This window comes from Eucalyptus grandis, chromosome 7 (assembly GCF_016545825.1).
Source record: "Eucalyptus grandis isolate ANBG69807.140 chromosome 7, ASM1654582v1, whole genome shotgun sequence".
Classification (NCBI taxonomy): Eukaryota; Viridiplantae; Streptophyta; class Magnoliopsida; order Myrtales; family Myrtaceae; genus Eucalyptus; species Eucalyptus grandis.
Window position 1 is genome coordinate 59,342,840 of NC_052618.1, and position 18,726 is coordinate 59,361,565.

At 39.1% G+C, this 18,726-nt stretch overlaps 3 protein-coding genes across 3 annotated transcripts; 1 reads left to right on the forward strand and 2 right to left on the reverse strand.

Annotated features, from left to right (window-relative positions):
• Positions 1–281: 281 nt before the first annotated feature.
• On the reverse strand, positions 282–2,905 carry LOC104454597 (cucurbitadienol 11-hydroxylase). The gene is made up of 9 exons (XM_010069502.3): positions 2,567–2,905; positions 2,114–2,453; positions 1,804–1,953; positions 1,467–1,718; positions 1,259–1,351; positions 1,097–1,175; positions 837–943; positions 578–707; positions 282–494 (listed from the first exon to the last, which is right to left on the reverse strand). Exons 1-8 carry the CDS (start codon positions 2,776–2,778, stop codon positions 588–590), a joined length of 1,353 nt encoding a protein of 450 aa, XP_010067804.2. The 5' UTR covers positions 2,779–2,905; the 3' UTR covers positions 282–494; positions 578–587.
• Positions 2,906–3,350: 445 nt separating this feature from the next.
• On the forward strand, positions 3,351–8,310 carry LOC120296250 (premnaspirodiene oxygenase-like). Its single transcript, XM_039317993.1, has 3 exons — positions 3,351–4,270; positions 4,459–4,704; positions 8,164–8,310. Exons 1-3 carry the CDS (start codon positions 3,392–3,394, stop codon positions 8,308–8,310), a joined length of 1,272 nt encoding a protein of 423 aa, XP_039173927.1. The 5' UTR covers positions 3,351–3,391.
• Positions 8,311–15,956: 7,646 nt separating this feature from the next.
• LOC104454604 (premnaspirodiene oxygenase) lies at positions 15,957–17,477 on the reverse strand. The gene is given in 3 exon segments (XM_010069508.3): positions 15,957–16,374; positions 16,377–16,704; positions 16,815–17,477. Coding segments are annotated over 3 exon segments (1,281 nt in total). The 3' UTR covers positions 15,957–16,084.
• Positions 17,478–18,726: the final 1,249 nt, after the last annotated feature.

An 18,726-nucleotide genomic window follows, 5' to 3' on the forward strand; every position in this document is an offset into this window, starting at 1 on the left:
TACCGAAAGGGCACCAATTGATTAATTAGTGTAATCAAGTCCCCGAACCTAGATTCTCTGGTTGCGTAGGAAGTGAGGTATACTCCCATACCTCACTTGGTTTCTAGCCGACCCCAATAGGCTAGTGGCGACTCCTTTTGTGCAAAATTTCTTAAAAATATCCCAACGTCACGCGGGTATGGGCTTGGGAGAGCCCGCGCTAATCATGGGCCTTAGGCCCGTCCTTTAGGCAATACTTGAAACCTGCTCCCTCCCCCCGAGGGTAGGTCGCAACACAGGTGCTCATAAACCGGAGACCATATGGCTAAATTTAATCCTTAACTAGCTTCCACAATATCTTATTTCGACAATCTATAGTCGAGAGAACGTATATTTCACAACAGGGCTGTGCCGTGAGCGCTTATCCTTGTATCTTGGAGACCTTGATATCAAAACCACCTCCAATCTTTAAAAAAGGAGTGCGAATGATTTCTCCTCCCCTCACCTTTGTCCACCTGTCCAATATTGACCATCACAGTTTAATAGAAAATAAATAAATATAATTAGTGAGCATGAATAAATTTTTATGTGATTTTACCGGTATTTGGTCACGAAAACTTGGAGAAATACTGCACAGAAAGCTCTGGTGAATTCAGCTCCAGCACATGGCCTCCTCCCCCACCAAAGGGTATATAATATCTTCCCACGACGTTTGCTCTATCCATTTGCTGTTGATAATATAAAAATGCCAACGCCCAAGAACAAGAAAGTTTAATAAATGTCAGAATATTTAAGCTGAATCGTTATAATGCACTTAACTCTAATTGTATGCGGAGAATTATGCATGACGATAATACCTCCCATCGAGATGGATTAAAGGCTAGGGGATCTTCATACACTTCCGGGTTTAGGTGTAGCCCCACTTGACTAAGGACAATGGTCCAACCTTTCGGAATTACATATCCTGTTAATCCCCATATATTAAAAAAAAAAAAAAAAAGAACATATTGGTCAATTTCAAGCTAAAGCTAAGATCTTATAAACTTCTTTTCGTTTGAAAACTTAGCTAGCCTATATATGCGTGCTCAAGCAAAACATTCTAATCTGGCAAGTTTACCATTCCATTCAATGTCTTTAATTGCTCTTCTCATAACACCGGGGATATTGCTGGCCAATCTGAGTGATTCATTGACCACCTAGCATTCCAACAATTCGCCGTCATACTTTATCTTAGAATAAACACGTAATCGTAGAAGAAGCAAAAAAAAAAAAAACTCACATGCAGAGTGTATGGCATTGATTTATATTCCTCCCACGTTATTCCTTCTGCGCCCGAAATCCTTCTATTATGAAGGGCTTCCTGATTTTCCTTCTGATATACAATTGGAGGTGAAAACGTGTTATTGTGAATAAAATAAAGAAAGATGGGACGGCACACGCTAAGGCGTGATTAATTAGTACTTGTGATATAAAATCGATTTACTTACAATCAGCTCTTGAAGCACTTTAGGGTTCTCTGTAAGAAGTATAAGGGCCATGACTACAGTGGTAGGTATGGCCTCAAAGCTGGCAAGTAGGAGAACCATGATTATGTAGGTGATGAATTTAGTTGAAAGAAAGCTCTGGGTTTTCATGTCCCCAATGATATGGTCAAGGAAGTCCCCTTTGCTTGCATCTGCCGGTGCAGCCATTCTCTCGGCGATCTTCCGTCGAATCATATTCAGCAGCTTCTCTTGGCTCTGCACATTTTTTTATCTTTATTTTTAATTTTACAGAGATTTTAAGAGGATATCAACGTGCAGTAACTAGTAATTGTAGCAGTACCTTTAAGCTCTTGTGAAAAGCAGTGCCTGGAATGTTTATCGGAAGGGACATGAGGCCATCCATGAGAGTGTGGAAATCCTCCGTAACATTTTTTCCTGAATTTTCAGCATCATAACCTAGGAGAAGCTTTGACGTAAACTTGAATATCATCTGCAAAACTCATGTGCAGCCGGCGGCCAATGATGAGAGAACATTAATAATTTGCACAGTCAATGACTTCATGCCCTCATTTCATTCATACACACATAAATCTGGGGTTTAGAAAAGTGTGGTTAGGTTTTAGATGAACATTAGCTTCGGAAATGCTTACCAGGGCACACTCATGCTTGACATCTACAAATTCTTGAGCTGACCAAGCATCTAGCGTTGTCTCAGTCATGGCTTGAATCTGACGAAGAAGCTCGCCTTTGAGGCTCTCAGAACCCATGTGATTTAAGATCAAATATCGGAGGTGTTTGTGGATGTACCCGGTTGCATTAGTCTTGACTTCCAAGTCTTGCGTATCATGACCCACAAGCTTAGAAAAGGAGTCCAAGTACCATGTCTCCACGGACTTTCCTTCCTGGAGAAGAACAAATTTATTGAACTCTGGATCTGACGATACCACCACAGGACGACCAGCCAAGCTTGTTTTAAACAAGGTTCCATACCTGAAAAGAATAATCCCCAAAGAGTGAAGTTTAAACATTAAAACATGCACGAATAACAACAATCGAAACATAAAGTTGCTGGATAAATCTATGATATGAATCACTCGATGTACTTTTTAACTCTCTTCTTTATGAAAGGAGGCATGTCTCTGGATCTGCTAGGAATGAAGAACTGGATCGTCTCTCCTATGTATGGCAACCCCATGGAGCCTGGAGGAAGCTTCCCAATGTTAGAACGGTTTCTCCATTTTAGCTTCCAATGGAAAACTGCAAAAACAATAAGAGCCGCTAGGCCCATCGCAATCTCCAACATGGGAAACATCATCGTCCCCCGCAACTGAGAGATGATTGTTCTCGACGAGGGGGTTTCTTCTAATTCTTGAGGAGAAACCGTGAGTAGAAAGGGTCAGGAATTTTGGATCACTGCGTGGACAACAAGAGTTTGAAAGAGCTCTCTATAAATACACTCGTTTATAAGTAGCATCCCCTGAATTATTTTGTGGCCCATCATTGGTTTATTCGTGAAGACATTCTCCTTCTTTATTTTTAACAAAAAAAGGGGTTTGGTTAGTGAAAGTGGAAATCTTCTGCATGAAAAGATTTTGTAATAATATTGCTCATTTGTATTGTTTTCACAAGTAAGGAGTCTGTTCTGATTTTAATTTTCAGATTTTGCTAGTATAACGGTCTTTGGCTAGTGTGAAAATAATAGCTTGTTGTGAGTCACAAATTTTTGAATGAGTAAACTCAAAACAATTTATAATTATTTTTTATTTAATATTTTATTGTCCAAAATAGACTATTATTCTCATGATAGATTAAAAATTATCACCCAATCATTCTCGTCTAAATAATATAAGATCTAACCAAGAGGGTAAGCACCATTTCTCACCACACAAAAGCCACCAACCCAAGAGCATTGTTCTAAGTCTTCCACAATGCTTCTTCTCATCCTTTCTTCTCTCCTCTTCCTCTTCTTCCTCATCAAGTTTTCCAAGAGAAGTTCAAAGCTGAAGCATCTCCCACCAGGGCCCAAAAAATTGCCGCTCATAGGGAATTTGCACCATATGATCGGTGCACTACCTCACCATCGCCTGAGAGACCTTGCCCAGACATATGGACCCATTTTCCATCTTCAACTGGGTCAGATCTCGCTGGTGGCTATATCTAGTCCCGACTTAGCCAAAGAAGTTTTCAAGACCCAGGAGCTCGCGTTCGCACAACGACCATCTTTCTCGTATACAGAGATGAGCATTTTCCCAAGTCCAATCTTTTATCCATTTGGAGAAGAGTGGAGACAATTGCGTAAGATTTACGTTACGGAATTCCTCGGCAGTCAGCGTGTTCGATCTTTTAAATCAATTAGAGAAGAGGAAACGAGCAATCTCATCAACTACATCCGCTCCTTGTCCAGTTCGCCTTTAAATCTCAGCAAGAAAATCCATGCCTTCACAAATAGCATAGTCTCCAAGGCAGCCATCGGCCAAAACTGCAAACAACAAGAGGAATTCATTTCAGCGGTCGAAGAGGCGATATCTTTTACCGGGGGCTTTAGCGTGTCAGACATTTTCCCTTCTCTCAAATTTCTTCCCGACATGACGGGAATGAATTCCAAGTTCAGGATGTTGCAAAGAAAGATCGATAGCATTCTTGATAGCATCCTCGATGATCGTGAGATCATGAGAAGAGAACAATCCTTGAGAAGCAAGGATGATACATGCGGAAGAGAAGATATACTTGACGTGCTCTTAAGACTCCGGGAGACCAATGAGCTTGGCTTGAATCTGACAACCAGGAAGATTAAAGGCATCATTATGGTATGTATGCATTAATGTATTCTAAGACAACTTAATTAGTAAATTAAAATTAGTATATTTAGTGGTGACCAATACATAAAAGGGGTTTTCTAAGAATTAGAAAGATTTGTCACTTCACTCTAGTAGAAATTCAAAGGTGAACTTTCCTGAACTTACTGACAAGTCAATTAACACACTGCAAATTGTAGGACTTATTTGTTGCCGGGAGCATCACCACGTCGACACTTATTGAATGGGCAATGTCAGAATTAATCCGAAATCCGAAAGTGATGGCCAAGGCCCAAGCCGAGGTGAGAGCAGTCCTAAAAGAAAAGGGTTGCTTAGAAGAATCAGAACTCAATAAACTCAAGTATTTGCTTTCAATAATTAAAGAATCTTTTAGGCTCCACCCTCCTGTTCCTTTGATCCCCAGAGAAGCAACTGAAGAACGTGAAATCAACGAGGTAGGGACACCTGGAGTGCCATAACTTGGCACACCGGGACACTTAAGTGCCATAACTTTAAAATGGTACACTTAAGTGCCATCATCGGAGTAAAATGGGACACTTAAGTGCCAATCCGGCCAAAAACCGGTCAAAATGCAGACGTGGCCTTTTCCGGCGACTTGCTTAACTGATGTGGCAATTTTTCAAAAAAAAAAAAGCACACGTGGAGGAGGAAAACGACGTCGCCCCATCCATTGTGCATTTGGCCAAACTAAACAACGTCGTTTTTCGTTAGTGATAAACGATCTCGTTTGGTTTATTTGGATTTTAACATTTCGTCAGTTCACACTAGGTCTGACGTCCTCTCCATCCATCGCCGTTCACAGCTCGCCGTTCGCAGGTGATCGCTCGCCGTCGTCGCTCGCCGTCGTCGCTCGCCGTCGTCGAGCGCCGTCATCGCTCGCCGTCGTCGATTTGCTCAGGTTTTTTCTCTTCTTCCTCTCCCCTGTGGTGAAATTAGGGCTCCGACTCGTTTATTAGGGCTCGGACTTCAAATTTGGGGGTCGGCTAGGAAAGGTCAGGCTTGATGTGAGATTTATGACTGAGATGTAGTGCTACAATCCTATTGGGGGGTTCGAATTGACAGTTTAGGAGCGGCATTGAAATATAGGCACGGTGTAGGGCTCGGCGGGGGGAAAATTAGGGTTCAGTGTAGGGCTCGACGTCGCCTCATCCACTGTGATGTGTGATTCATTCAGGGTGTTGAATTGTGATGTGCGAAAGTAATTTGTAGTGGTCGGATGTGAAATGTGTGATGATTGGTGATTGTTAGGGTTCAGAGTATTGGACTTTGCACATGTTCGAATCGAAGGTTGTGGGGATGGGGAGTTCTGGATATTTTTTTTATAAATTGCATTGTTGAGGACCCATGCTGAGGAATCTCTCCATATTTTAAAGAAATGCGATGGCATAATCAAAGCAGTTGTCGGGTCCCATCTTTATTTTTATTTGTCCTTGTCCTGAGGCCTCTTGTTTTCAAGCTGCAGGCTGTCGTTTGACCGCATCTTCCCTCTCTCTTCTTCTTTTCTTTTCTTTTCTTTAATAAAGAGTGTAGGGACCTCCACTTGCAAACAAGAGGGGCACTTGGGACGAGGTTAAGACAATATGGCTATGGCCTTTATACGAGATGAGCATACTTGGAACAGTCATTCTCAATGTAAGTTTTATTGGCTGCATTTAATTTAATTTATGCTGTAGATTTTTGCTAACAATTTATTGTTTTTTTTTTAGCCTGGGAGAAGTTCAGAAGTTCTTATCTCAGGCCCAACTCAAGAATCGACGGCTGCACCAACAAAAAAGAAAACATCAACATCAACTGTGCCAACAAAAAATAAGAGAAAGAACCCAGCTCCAGCTCCAGCTCCTTTTGATTCAATTCGGCCTAGGACATTTGCAGCTCCATCTGAGTCAGTGGATACTGAGAAGGTTGAAGAAGAAGTTGCACGTCCAGTTAGAAAGAGTGCCAGAATTATGAATCAAGTGAAAGGCCCATCGAAAGGAGGACGAACAGGGGGTGTCGTGCATATTGATTGATGAGATGAGATGTGATATTTGTGGATCTTAGGAGTAAAAACAGTCATGTAAACGATGATGTTGTCGTGCATATAGAAAGTCTCGGATGGTTATCTTTTTGTTTTGAAACTTTTCTTTAGTTTGTCATTCATTGATGTTGTCGACTCAGACTTGATGAAATATCAATGAAATGATCTTGTGCTGCTTGTCAATTTATGTTGTTGTTTATCATGGATTCCGCTTTTACTTGTTGTTGCTGCTGTTGGTGTTCTGTGGTGTTAGCTGGAGTGCTGGTGTATCTGGTGATGGTGGATGGTGATGTTTGGTGGTAGTCAGTTTGTTCTTGGGGTGCTAATGTGGTGGCTGGGGTCTTTGGTGTGGCTGGTGGTGATGCCTGGTGATTATTGGTTTGTGGTGGGGGTTATAGGCTTAAGCGCTGCACCTACAAGGGTACAAGTGTGCGGTTGCACATCTTACACCATGTGTACTGGTGCAAACTAGTGCAAGGCTAAGCTTGCACTAGTATCTTGTGCAGCAACACCACCAGCATTGTGGTGGCTGGAGCGCCTAGTGCGTAGTGTGGCTAGTGGTGATGGTTGGTGGTGTCGCCGGTGCTGGTGGCTGGCGCAATTTTTACAGAAAACCCACAAAAAAATTGGCACTTAACTGATCCTATTCTTAAAAAACTTGACATTTAACTGTTCACTTTTAACTACAAGTGACACTTAACCGATCACTTTAACAATAACTTGACACTTAAGTGATCTTTTTTTCATCGCGACTAGCACTTACGTGATACTAAATACAACCTATGGCACTCGGGTAATCATTCATGTTTGTCTTGTGTATATGTTGGTCTGCATCAAAACAGAGAAGATGATTCTGCATCAAAACAGAGAAGACGATGGTAAACTTATGGCAAGTCCATACGACAGAACAAACAACAACAAAGCAACAATGATCTTGTTCCACAACAACACCATTTTTAACTATGGCAGTCGGAGAAACTTTTTCTCATTTTCAAGTACTTTACATTTCATCATAAAGTACAATAAACAGCAAAACAACACCATAATACACGCTTGGTAACACTTTCGTTCAATTTTCATCATTGGAACTTCATTCTTGAAAGGTTTAGTTGAAGATGCTTGAGCGTGCATTGAGACTTCATTCTTCAAAAGTTTAACTGAAGACACTTGAGCTTGCATTGAGTCAACATCGTCCAAGTCGTCCACGAACACAGATGGAGATTGCTGTCTTTTATGAAGTAGATCCAATATCACCTCGTCGCTCGGTCGAGAAACTTCTCATCGATCCATTTGAAGTATTTGCACTTCGACGCTTCTTTATATCGGGCGCATCCATAAAATCTTCTCCCAGGATTGATTTGAGTCCACGATGTTCTTCTTGGACTCGGTAACCCACAAAAACAGAAACGCTGACCTTCTCCTTCGCTTCGGTGAGAGGAAATTGAGGCGCTGCTACGAGTCCTGCTCTCCATTTCCAAGATTCGACGAAGGAATTTTGGGCAAATGAAAATTAGGGTTCGAGACTTCAATTCGAGCACTTCAATAGGGATTTTGGCCGATTTAGGGTTTTAGATTTGGGGCATTTGGGAGAGACGACGTCGTTTTTGGAAGATTTGGGGCTTTTATTATGCGCAGACGACGTCGTTTCTGGTGAGTGAGGGCCGACTCAGCTCTCCGGCGAGCCACGTTGGCAAAAAATAGTAATAAAATATTGCCACGTAGGATTTCCGGCAAGGGTCGCCGGAGGTGGCACTTAAGTGTCCCACTCGAAAAAAAAAGTGGCACTTAAGTGTACCGTTTTGAAGTTATGGCACTTAAGTGTCCCGGCGTGCCAAGTTATGGCACTTGTGGTGTACTTCTGCCTGAAATCAACGGATACAAAGTTCCGGCGAGCTCAAGAATCCTTACTAATGTAATGGCGATAGGAAGAGATCCGCATCATTGGACAGATCCTGAGAAGTTTAAACCAGAGGTTTCTCGAATCTACAATGGATTTTATAGGGACAAACTTTGAGCTTCTCCCATTTGGATCCGGAAGGAGGGCATGTCCTGGCATTGCATTAGCCAATGCAAACATCGAAGTTACATTAGCATCATTGCTATATCATTTCGACTGGAAATTGCCAAATGGAGAAGCCATGGAAAAACTTGACATGACCGAAGCTTTTGCAGGAACAGTCACGAGGATGAACAGTTTAAATGTGATTGCCATTCCCTATATTCCCACTGTTGCAGCTTGAAAAGAATATGTTGCAGTAAAGAAAGCAGTGTGAAGTTATATGTGTGCTCACGTAAACGTTATATACAGCCACGTGTGTTTTCTTACGGTCATTTACCTTGTTCGTGCAAGTTATATGCTCATGTAAACCTTTTATAGGCCATGTGAGTTTTTTTTCGGTCATTTTCCTTGTTCGTGCAAAAAAGCTTCTTATAATTTACATAATGTGCTCATTTGAGGGAATATGCTATTCTTGCTCAGATTCTCTTATTTAAAAAAAAGTGCTATTATTAAATGATGTGGCAGATATGATGCTATCAATCATATAAGAAGATTGAGTAAGAAAAATGCAATTGAAATTAAAGGGAATCAAAGGACAAATTGGGCAAGATGAAAGGCCTTTCCATTCTTTTATAATTTATTTATTCGGTTGGACAATCCCCAAGGCATTGTCATTTATGGTTGAAGTCCAGTACCCCTCCTTCACAATCCTTCAAGCACCTCTTCCAATATCAAGTTCAAACAATCGAAATACCTCTCTCATGCAAATTCGATCTTCTTTACTATTACTTGTCAATTTTCGCGCTTGTGTGCGACACTTCTTCGTTTAGTTGGACTTTCTCCTTATGGTAATTTTTTGTTTATGGGTTGAGTAAACATTGCATGATCTAAAGAACATAAAGGATCATACAAATCAGCTCTTGTTGATTGCCTTCATCAATGTCGATCTATTTGACTTTGGGAGGAATCCTCAACCCCCGTCAACATAAATGTCGATCTATATGGATTAATGGACAAATGTAATCGTGACATTTGTATATGACCTGTTGTACATTCATTTAGTGATGCATCGAGATTTAAATGCCTAGCGGACGAAGTAATTTTTGAACTTTAGGGGTTCCCCTTTGCTTGTATGTTTCTTTTATTGCCCCCCTAGTGCTATATATAATGACATTGTTATTGGGAAACGGTTTGTATTTGTTGTTAGTTCGTTTCCATAGGCAAAGCAAGTTGTATAAATATGTTCATTAATCAAACCATGGTCCGTCATAATCTACATGTATTTCTCCGAGTGTTTTTTCAACAAATATAGGTGTGAATCACATCAAACTTTGAAGAATACAAGAAAAACTTATGAAGTTTGCATATATAAAAGCCGATCTAATTGGAACGAACTCAGATCTGACTAAATCGGAAAGAGGGACGGAGAAATATCAAGCGACCACAGCACAACGGAGGATAGCAAGCCAGCGTGGCTATGCTACTTGTGATTATTGAAAAGAATATCTCTCGTCAATTTCTTACAAATTTTTGCTACCCAATCTAACTGCGAGAATTTTATCCTAGGTTTTGTTTTTTACTATTGCAAAAGAACTTCGGTTGCTGTCGTGTGTGCCATCCCACTGAGCTACATAATGTACAACACACGTATAAATTCACGTCTCTTTCAATTTTCATTGTTTTTATATTTCATTTTTAAAGAAGCTGAACTTATTGTGATAAGTCTTCTCGTTGCCCTCGACGAGCGGACGCTGTAAATCAAATTACTTGAACACTTGTCCTCCGTCACAACAACCCGGGAAAAAAAAAAAAAAAACCCCAAGTCCCATGTCAAATGTCAACTATCCTGATGCAAGCATTAACCTAATCAATGTGCTCTTTGAGGGGATATGTTATGCTATGCTTATGTCGACGTTGTAAAGAGCATCTTGTCCGATTCTTCAATTGGTACTTGAGAATTTTTTAGAATTTCAACTAATTAGCTCTACTAAATATTTGAAAATTATCATGAGGCTATGTTTGAATATCACTCAAGAAAATATTTCCAAATAAAATAAAGGGAACCAATTTTCATTTTTAAGATTTCAATAGAGAAAAGAAGCATTTTAGCTGTTCACACGGATGTCCCATAGAAAATGCAAACACGAGTTCAGCAAAATTGAAACTGTTGTTTGTTACCCAAATTCAAAGATGTGTTGTGGAAAAAAAGAAACACTGGAGTCTAAAGCATGCACATATGCAGGTCAAAGGTTTTTGAAGGAAAAAAAAAAAAAAAGCTGTGTACAAAAGTAATACAGATATTATGATCAATGATCTGATTTAGTTTATAAAAAAAAAAAGTACAAGTTATTGTAGATGATAGAGACATGGGAAATGTTATAATTAAAAGAACATAAATAGGAGCGATTTGAAAGAATAATTAATATGAGGAAAGCAATTACAAAAAGATAAAGATCTGAAGCGTACAAAATCGAAATGTGCCGAAGATATGATATATTCTACGAAAGTTTATATTGGTTATTTAGTACAATAAGGAAATCATAATAACAAAGCATTCCAAAATTGATGTGTGTGGAAGATATATGGTATTGTACCAAGTTATATTGGTTTAAAAGATTAAAGGATTAAAGGAGCACCTCTATCCCAGAAGTTTAGGTATGTAATTACATATTCAAATGGAGTCATATATGAAACTTGCACGGCATTTTAAGCATAGATTACTTAAGCCCACGTGCCATTATTCCTTTTAGTGACGACGGACCAAAACGTGCTTTGACCGTTAAGAGAAATCTCTTTAGTCTCATCTGAATTTTGATGTCCACTTCAATTAGTTGTGTTGAAACTGGAAACCATTTTAAATTTTATGCTGATGGCATGCAGATGTTTTGAACTATTTAAAAACCTACGGTCTTCCTTGGGCACACATGAGTAATCCGTTCCCTACTATAATTGTTTTTCAAATAATGAGAAACATCAAAAGGGGTGTTTCACTTAGCCAAAAGAAATAAAAATAAAAAGAAGAAAACAAAAACAAAAGATGCTGTCTCTATACCTATTGTACGATGCCCAATTTAGTCTTAAGCTTTTTAATTAGACTAATTTAATCATTAACTTTTTAATCATTTTGTAATGGAGTCCTTGTGGCAATTTTGACTGACTTGCTTGTGGGATGTAGAGTCAGTGATGCACGGCTTATTAGTTGCTTGTGAAAAGATTCTTTTGAATAATGAGGAATTAAATTATTTGTGTCTAATATATAGAGAGTGACGGCGATATTTCTCTACATATGCACATTAGCTTTTAGTGTATGCGTTGATCTGACATCATTGCTTATTATGTTACTTAAATTGGTACAGGGCTTTGTGATGATGTTGATGTGGCCAATTTGTACAGTCAAATTATATTTCTTGCTTGAATATGGGCTCTCGCATCCTTGCATGGACGAGACTTTTAGACAGTTTGACATTTGACTTGAATTATTGCTTTTGTTATATATCTAACAATGGTTGTATAATGATGTGTGAACGACCCAGTCGTATGTTTTAAAGAATTTTTCATTAAGTGATTCTTAGCAATGCTGCAGCTCAAAAAATTCCAATCGACCCTAAGAAAGAAAATCCAGTTAAAATTTAAATTCTCCAACATGCTCACATTAGCTTGCTGTTTACTATTCTGTGATCTCAATCGATATAGATATTCTCAGACTAATGCTTATGATGTGAAAGACCCATTTCTCCCACATCTTATTTTATTCCCTAACTATTAACGGGTGTTACTTCGAATTAATAACATGCCCCTACGAAGGACGTGTTTGTTTCACTCATATTTTTATTTTATTTTTTGGTATAAAAAAGGTCTAGACCCGAACATAAAATTAACTTTTATAATCTACTATCATTGTTTTCATATTTAATAATACATGAAGTACCTCTCCAAAGGCCTAGAAACCGTGTCAAAGGTAATAAGGTATGGCACCATCTATGGTCATTGCCTTTACCTTCCACAACCTAAAGAGAACCGGCAATGGTATTCTGAATCCTATCAATCGCTTATCAATGACGACTTCTTATCTCTAAATATGGTTTTAAAATTCACAAATATTGAAAAATTGAGTTTGGGCTCATCAATATTGACTAAGTATTGAAAACAAATATAAAATTGAGGACTTTTTGGACTCCAACAACTCCAAACCTTGAACAAAATTCACGTTGAATTTCCAAACATGCCAAATCACCGTTACATTGTTCCGCACCCAGATCTTCTTAACATATTTAATGGCTTAAAAGTGCTATGTGGCTTGTTAGGTGAAAAAAGTTCTTTTGTACACTCAAAGCATTTGATCGAGTCCATTTCTTCTCGGTCATTGAATAGCATGGATCTCACGTGGGACACACGCGATTTAATGGTCGAGATGGGGTGAGCCTGCATGTATCATCATTATCAGCGGTTGTTATCTTTACATTTGATCTGATTTAAGCGATTTAGATTAATTAACGTAATGACACCATAATTAATTGCTGAATAGAGATAGATGGAATATATCCATGAGCTGTTGCTGTTAATTTGAAAACATGTTTAGTAAAATCTATGTCTGTATTATATTTAGAAGAAATGTATAGTTCCCAACCACATTTAAAAGAATGTTAACTGACAACCCAGTTGCATCCGCATATTTTCACGTGAAGTATGCTTCGTTGCAAGAACCCAATTGCATCAGCATATTTTCAGTAATAGGGAAAGAAGGTGCTGTCATTTTGCCTCGTGAAAACAACACTTTTCAAATGATAGATAAGGGCGTTCTAGTCTAAACCTTTAGAGTTTCCACGTGAATATAAGCGTGTCTCTATCTTTGAATAATCTAAGATAGATGATATGATGACCATTAAAACAATGATATGGGCTTACACTTCAGTTGGTTTGAACATAAGATTGATTTTTCTTTTTTATTGGAGTTTTGGTTGGAATTATTTAGGTCCTAAAATTCAACTTTCCGTTATTGATTTTATATATTTAGTCAATGTTGAAAAACCCATGCTCAATCGTTTGTTGTTTGCAAATTTGTAAAGGTTACATCATCCGCAATTCCTTTTTTCTTCATCATAGACTCGCAAATTCATTCATTTGGAACAATTATATAATGCGACACGTCACCTATGAATCTTTCAATTGGATGGTGATGAAAGTCATAAAATTTATTATTTTGGAAGGAGATTTCACACGTATTGACAATTGTATATTACCCTTTGTACGCGGGTTTTATCATTATTCAATTGATGCATTCAATTTGAACTAAGCAACTGAGATTGACACGCAACGTATCTGAGGGGTAGAATTCAATTGATGCACTCGATATTTTTCTTTTTCTTTTTTTTTAATAATATACATTATAATAAATGTGGGCACGCATTCTTCGGCCAGTCAACACGCAATCTAAAGAAAAGAATGCGTCGATAGAAAACCGCTGATTTTAGACTATTTCTGATCAATTTGCCCACCCGGCATCAAATGATAATCCGTAAGGTCTTTGTCAAACGGAAGACCAATACTCAAGTCCAGAGTTACCATTCTCTGTATCCTCATCCTCTGATGCCATATAAATTGACAACTTTTGATTTATAGTCACCGTCGTCGTTTATATCATACTTAAAATACTCCTCAATTGGTACTTGATGATCCAGATAATCGAGAACCCTCGAAGTCAAAGTTCGATGGCGGCGGTCTTCCTTGGAAAAGCTTTGCGTACAAGCTTAGCATAGAAGGATGCAGTCTATCCCTACGTAGACCGAAAAGGGTTCAAGCCGACACAATCAAAAGATATGAATTAACCGTATTTATCAAACCCCACTTTTTCTGTCCCTCTCGTACTTCTCCTCCTAGTAAGAAACCAAATCTTCACTGTCTTCCCGAGGATTAAATATCATTTGAATTCTGACTTATTCGCTAACATCAAATCTAGTGGTTCCCACAATCACAAGTAACGCTGACATCAATTTAAATGATTCAATCAAGCTATAAAAAATTATTTAATGGGATAAGTAAGAATTCAATGCTCAACTTTTCAGCACTTAACCGAAAATATTTTCATTACTACCGTAATTTGTGTCTAACGGGTGATGAAAATATTTTTCATTTAGTCACTTTTGTAAGCGATAGAATTGATTATTCTGGACAAATGTTTTTCAAATCTTGGGTTTTTCATGAAACAAATGCACAAATCCAACTTAACATATAATAATTCACTTAATCAAATTACGTCTAATTTGTCATTTGAGCAAATTAAATTACTACGTTTAACATTTACAAATAGTTCAGAGATCACATTGAAACATATTAAAAGTCTAAGGACTATATTACACATTAGGGCACAGTTCATAAACCATTTATGTTATTTTCCCCAAAAAGAATAATTGAGTATTCATCATATATGTCCAAAGAAGAACGTTAAAATTAAACTATTTCAAATCAGATGCATACCAACATCGAATTTAAAAATGGTCTCAGCAAGATTTAACTCAATCCTCACATCAGCAGAATAACTCGAGTTAATATAAGCTAATAATTCTCCATGTTCAAAGGCATGGTTTGACAAACGAAAGAGAATTCTGACTAAGGCAGATATTTAAAATCCGAGCGCCAAAAATGGGAATTTATTCCACTCATGGTAAATTTAAGTAAGTGACAGTAAATTTGAAGGGAAATTCTAAGGTCCAATAGGCTGTTTTACAAGGCCAGTCCCATCTAAAATCTGGACCGTTGAATCGATGAAAACAAAAAGACTATCAACTACTCGCACTCGATATTGGGGCGAATGTCAAAGTCAAAGTTGAGGATCTTCTTAAATTGAGTAGTCTTGAGACGATCGAGCCTTTCTTTAATAATAGCACTGGGTAGATAATCCCACCGGGTTGCTCGTGAGCAATCTCTTCGAGACTTAAAAGAGTTTGAACTATCAAATTTTTGTTCTCTTTTCTTGGGGCCACCTTCAAAGTGTAAACCTGAATCTCTCCGATAATAATCCAGTGTGATGGTTTGACTTAGAAGAAATGCTTAGAAAGGGATTCCAAAAGATAATTTTTTATTTGAATAATTAAGTGCGGTTTACATTATCTTAAGTAACTATTTATAGGAAGGTCACCCTTTAAAAAATAATCAGATAACAGAATTAAGGAAAAATATTGATAGAGGGAAAAGTCTTCAAAACACACCTTGAAAATCTGTAAAACACGTCTGAAATCATTAACAGCTCGGAAATCAAGGAAAACGAGTGAATTTGATATCAAACATTGCAACTTCAAAAATCCCGCAATCTTTTTTGATTTGTGGGACCATCCGCTCTTATGATGCTCAAAAGTTTCGATATAAGCATTTGCTTGTTATTCTACATGATGGTTTGGATGGGTCAACGCATACATTAGGGATTGATTTGATGCTCAAAGAACCTAGATACGTAAATTATTGGAAACAAAAGATAAATTATATTTGACAATTCTTCCCTGTTACGTTATTATTGCCAATTTCCCCGAAGAAATGTACTGAAAATAATGGCTGTAATCGAAATGCAAACGTCACCTGTACCCCTTCGACTACTTCATTAAGTTAGACATGATTTAGATTTGAGAGTAGGATAGCAACTTAGAGCCAGAGGTGGACACCAAAGATTATTTGAAAGTTGGTTTTATTTGTAACACGGCATGAACAGATACACGGAGAAATAATCAGAAGCAAATTCGCATGGCTTTACATGAAGTTTACGTTGGCACCTAGCTTGTTTTAACACAACGTATTCTTGTCATGCTGCGACCATGGGGGTAAAGGGAAAGGCAATCACATTTAAATTGTGCATCCTCGTGACTGTTGCGGCAAAAGCTTCGGTCATGTCAAGTTCTTCCATGGCTTCTCCCTCTGGCAATTGCCAATCAAAATGATATAGCAATGCCGCTAATATGAATTCAATGCTTGCATTGGCAAATGCAATGCCAGGACACGACCGCTTACCGGATCCAAACGGAAGAAGCTCGAAATTTGTCCCCAGAAAATCTAATGGAGATTCAAGAAACCTCTCTGGTTCAAATTTCTCGGATCTGCCCAATAATTTGGATCTCTTCCAATCGCCATTACATTGATGAGGATTCTGGAATTCACTGGTATTTTGTATCCATTGATCTTACATTCTTTAGTGGCTTCTCTGGGAATTAATGGAACAGGAGGGTGCAGCCTAAAGGATTCTTTAATGATTGCTTTCAAGTAGTTGAGTTTATTGAGGTCTGATTCTTCTACGTGACCCTTTCCTTTTAGGACTTCTCTCACCTCAGCTTGTGCCCTGGCCATCACTTTGGGATTTCGGATTAATTCAGCCATTGCCCATTCGAGAAGCGTTGACGTAGTGATGCTCCCGGCCACAAACAAGTCCTGCGACAATGATGTGCCATTCAAAATCAACATTGATCCTGGAGATATTAGAAAGACTAGCTAACATCAATTAGTTCACTAAAGAAGAGCGACGCTTAAAGCACACGTACCACAATAATGCCTTTTATCTCCCTGTCTGTCAGATTCAAGCCGAACTCATTGGTCGTGCGAATTCCCAAAAGCGCATCGAGTATGTCTTCTCTTCCAAATGTATTTTCCTTGTTTCTTAAGGCCTGATCTCTTCTGGTCTGATGGTCATTGAGAATGCTATCAAGAATCTTATCGTTCTTTTTCTGCAGCATCTTGAACTTCGAATAAAGCCCAACTATGTTGGCAAGAAATTTGAGTGAAGGGAAAACGTCCGCCACACTAAAGCCTCCAGTAAACGTTACCATCTCTCGGACAGCAGAAATGAATTCCTCTTGTTTGTTCTTATGGCCAACAGCTGCCTTGGAGACTATGCTGTTTGTGAAAGCACCCATCTTTTTGCTGAGATTGAAAGGCGATCCCGACAACGAACGTATGTAGCTGATGAGACTCCTGGTTTCCTCTTCTCTAATCGATTTAAAAGATCGAACACGCTGACCACCTAAGAGTTCCATGACGAAAATCTTACGCAACTGTCTCCATTCTTCTCCATATGGGAGAAAGGTCGGGCTAGGGAAAATGCTCATCTCTACATATGAGAATAATGGGCGTTGAGCGAAGGCGAGTTCGTGGGTCTTGAAAACTTCCTTGGCTAAGTCGGGACTAGAAATAGTTACGACCGACATCTCACCAAGTTGAAGATGGAAAATGGATCCATATGTTTTGGCTAGGTCTCTCAAACGATGGTGTGGCAGTGAGCCAATCATATGGTGCAAATTTCCAATGAGGGGCAACTTTTCAGGCCCTGGTGGGAGATACTTTAGCTTTGAACTTCTTTTCGAAATTTGCATGAGCACGAGGAGGAGGAGGAGAGAAGAAAGGATCAGAAGCATTGTGGGGGACTTTAAAAAATGCTCTTGGATTGGTGGCTTTTGTTTGGCAAGAAATGGTGCTTACTCTCATCTATTTATAAGCCCATGATTCTCTGTGAGCTACTTTGGCGTTCCATCTCAGTTAAAGACTTTGAAAAATGCTCTTGGAATGATCGTCAGGGTGAGAGGGCTTGGTCAAGGTGTAGCTCTTCCAAGCTTTAGACTAACGAAGGGTGCATAAATGGAGCGAATTGCATAAGGAAATGAAAAGATTGTTCCAGGGACAGAACAATGGGTGTGCTAACACAAGTATGCTATTGCTTATCTTATGCACAACGCAACGTGATGAAGTAGATGAAAATGGATCGTCGACAGAGGAAAAAGATTCCTCGCTGAGATTTTTCTCTCTTAAAATTTTGAACGTGCCTATTGCCCACCAAAAATAAACACACATATGACATGCTGAGCTTGCTTGCTGGATAGACTCGTTCGGGATAACTAAGAGCATGTTTGGTAACGATTATATTCCCATAAACAATTTCTAATCATAAATAATTCTTTTTATTTTGTTCCCCCGACAATTTTAAGCATTTTAAGCCGTTTGGTAACTATCTAAAATTTCGATTACGAATAGAATTGCGTTGGTACCGTACTCAAAATTTCCACTCCAAATCATTTTCTTTTAATTTTTAAATAATTTTATTACTTTTTTTCATTTTTTTCTTTTCTTTTTTTCCTTTCTCTCTCCTATTCTTCTTCTTCAAATGGCTGGTAGCTGGTCCGGCGATCAGTCAAACGAGGGCCGATGACCTCACCCGGGCGTTGCCGGCCCTTGGCGAGGCCAGCCCTTGTCGAGCAAGCCTCACCGGTGGCCAAGCAAGCCTCTTCGAGGCTCAGCGAGGCCCACCTGGCCACCGGCAAAGCTGGGCGAGCCTCGCCAGTGGCTAGACTTGCCTCCGGTGAGCTTGGCGAACCTCACCTGACTTTGGCAAGCCTCTAGCGAGCTTGTCGGACGAGTTGTCGGCGACCGGCGACAATGGGCAACGAGCGGCGACGGCGGCGG

What these genes read in the sequence shown, in the direction of transcription:
- LOC104454597 (XM_010069502.3), bottom strand. Translation starts at nt 2,778, where the DNA reads ATGATGTTTCCCATGTTGGAGATTGCGATGGGCCTAGCGGCTCTTATT. An exon ending in AAGTGCTTCAAGAGCTGATT is followed by an intron (nt 1,352 to 1,466) that starts GTAAGTAAATCG and finishes ATTGTATATCAG; the next exon opens with AAGGAAAATCAGGAAGCCCT. An exon ending in TAAAGACATTGAATGGAATG is followed by an intron (nt 944 to 1,096) that starts GTAAACTTGCCA and finishes GGGGATTAACAG; the next exon opens with GATATGTAATTCCGAAAGGT.
- LOC120296250 (XM_039317993.1), top strand. Translation starts at nt 3,392, where the DNA reads ATGCTTCTTCTCATCCTTTCTTCTCTCCTCTTCCTCTTCTTCCTCATC. An exon ending in AGATTAAAGGCATCATTATG is followed by an intron (nt 4,271 to 4,458) that starts GTATGTATGCAT and finishes TGCAAATTGTAG; the next exon opens with GACTTATTTGTTGCCGGGAG. An exon ending in AAGCAACTGAAGAACGTGAA is followed by an intron (nt 4,705 to 8,163) that starts ATCAACGAGGTA and finishes CTTCTGCCTGAA; the next exon opens with ATCAACGGATACAAAGTTCC.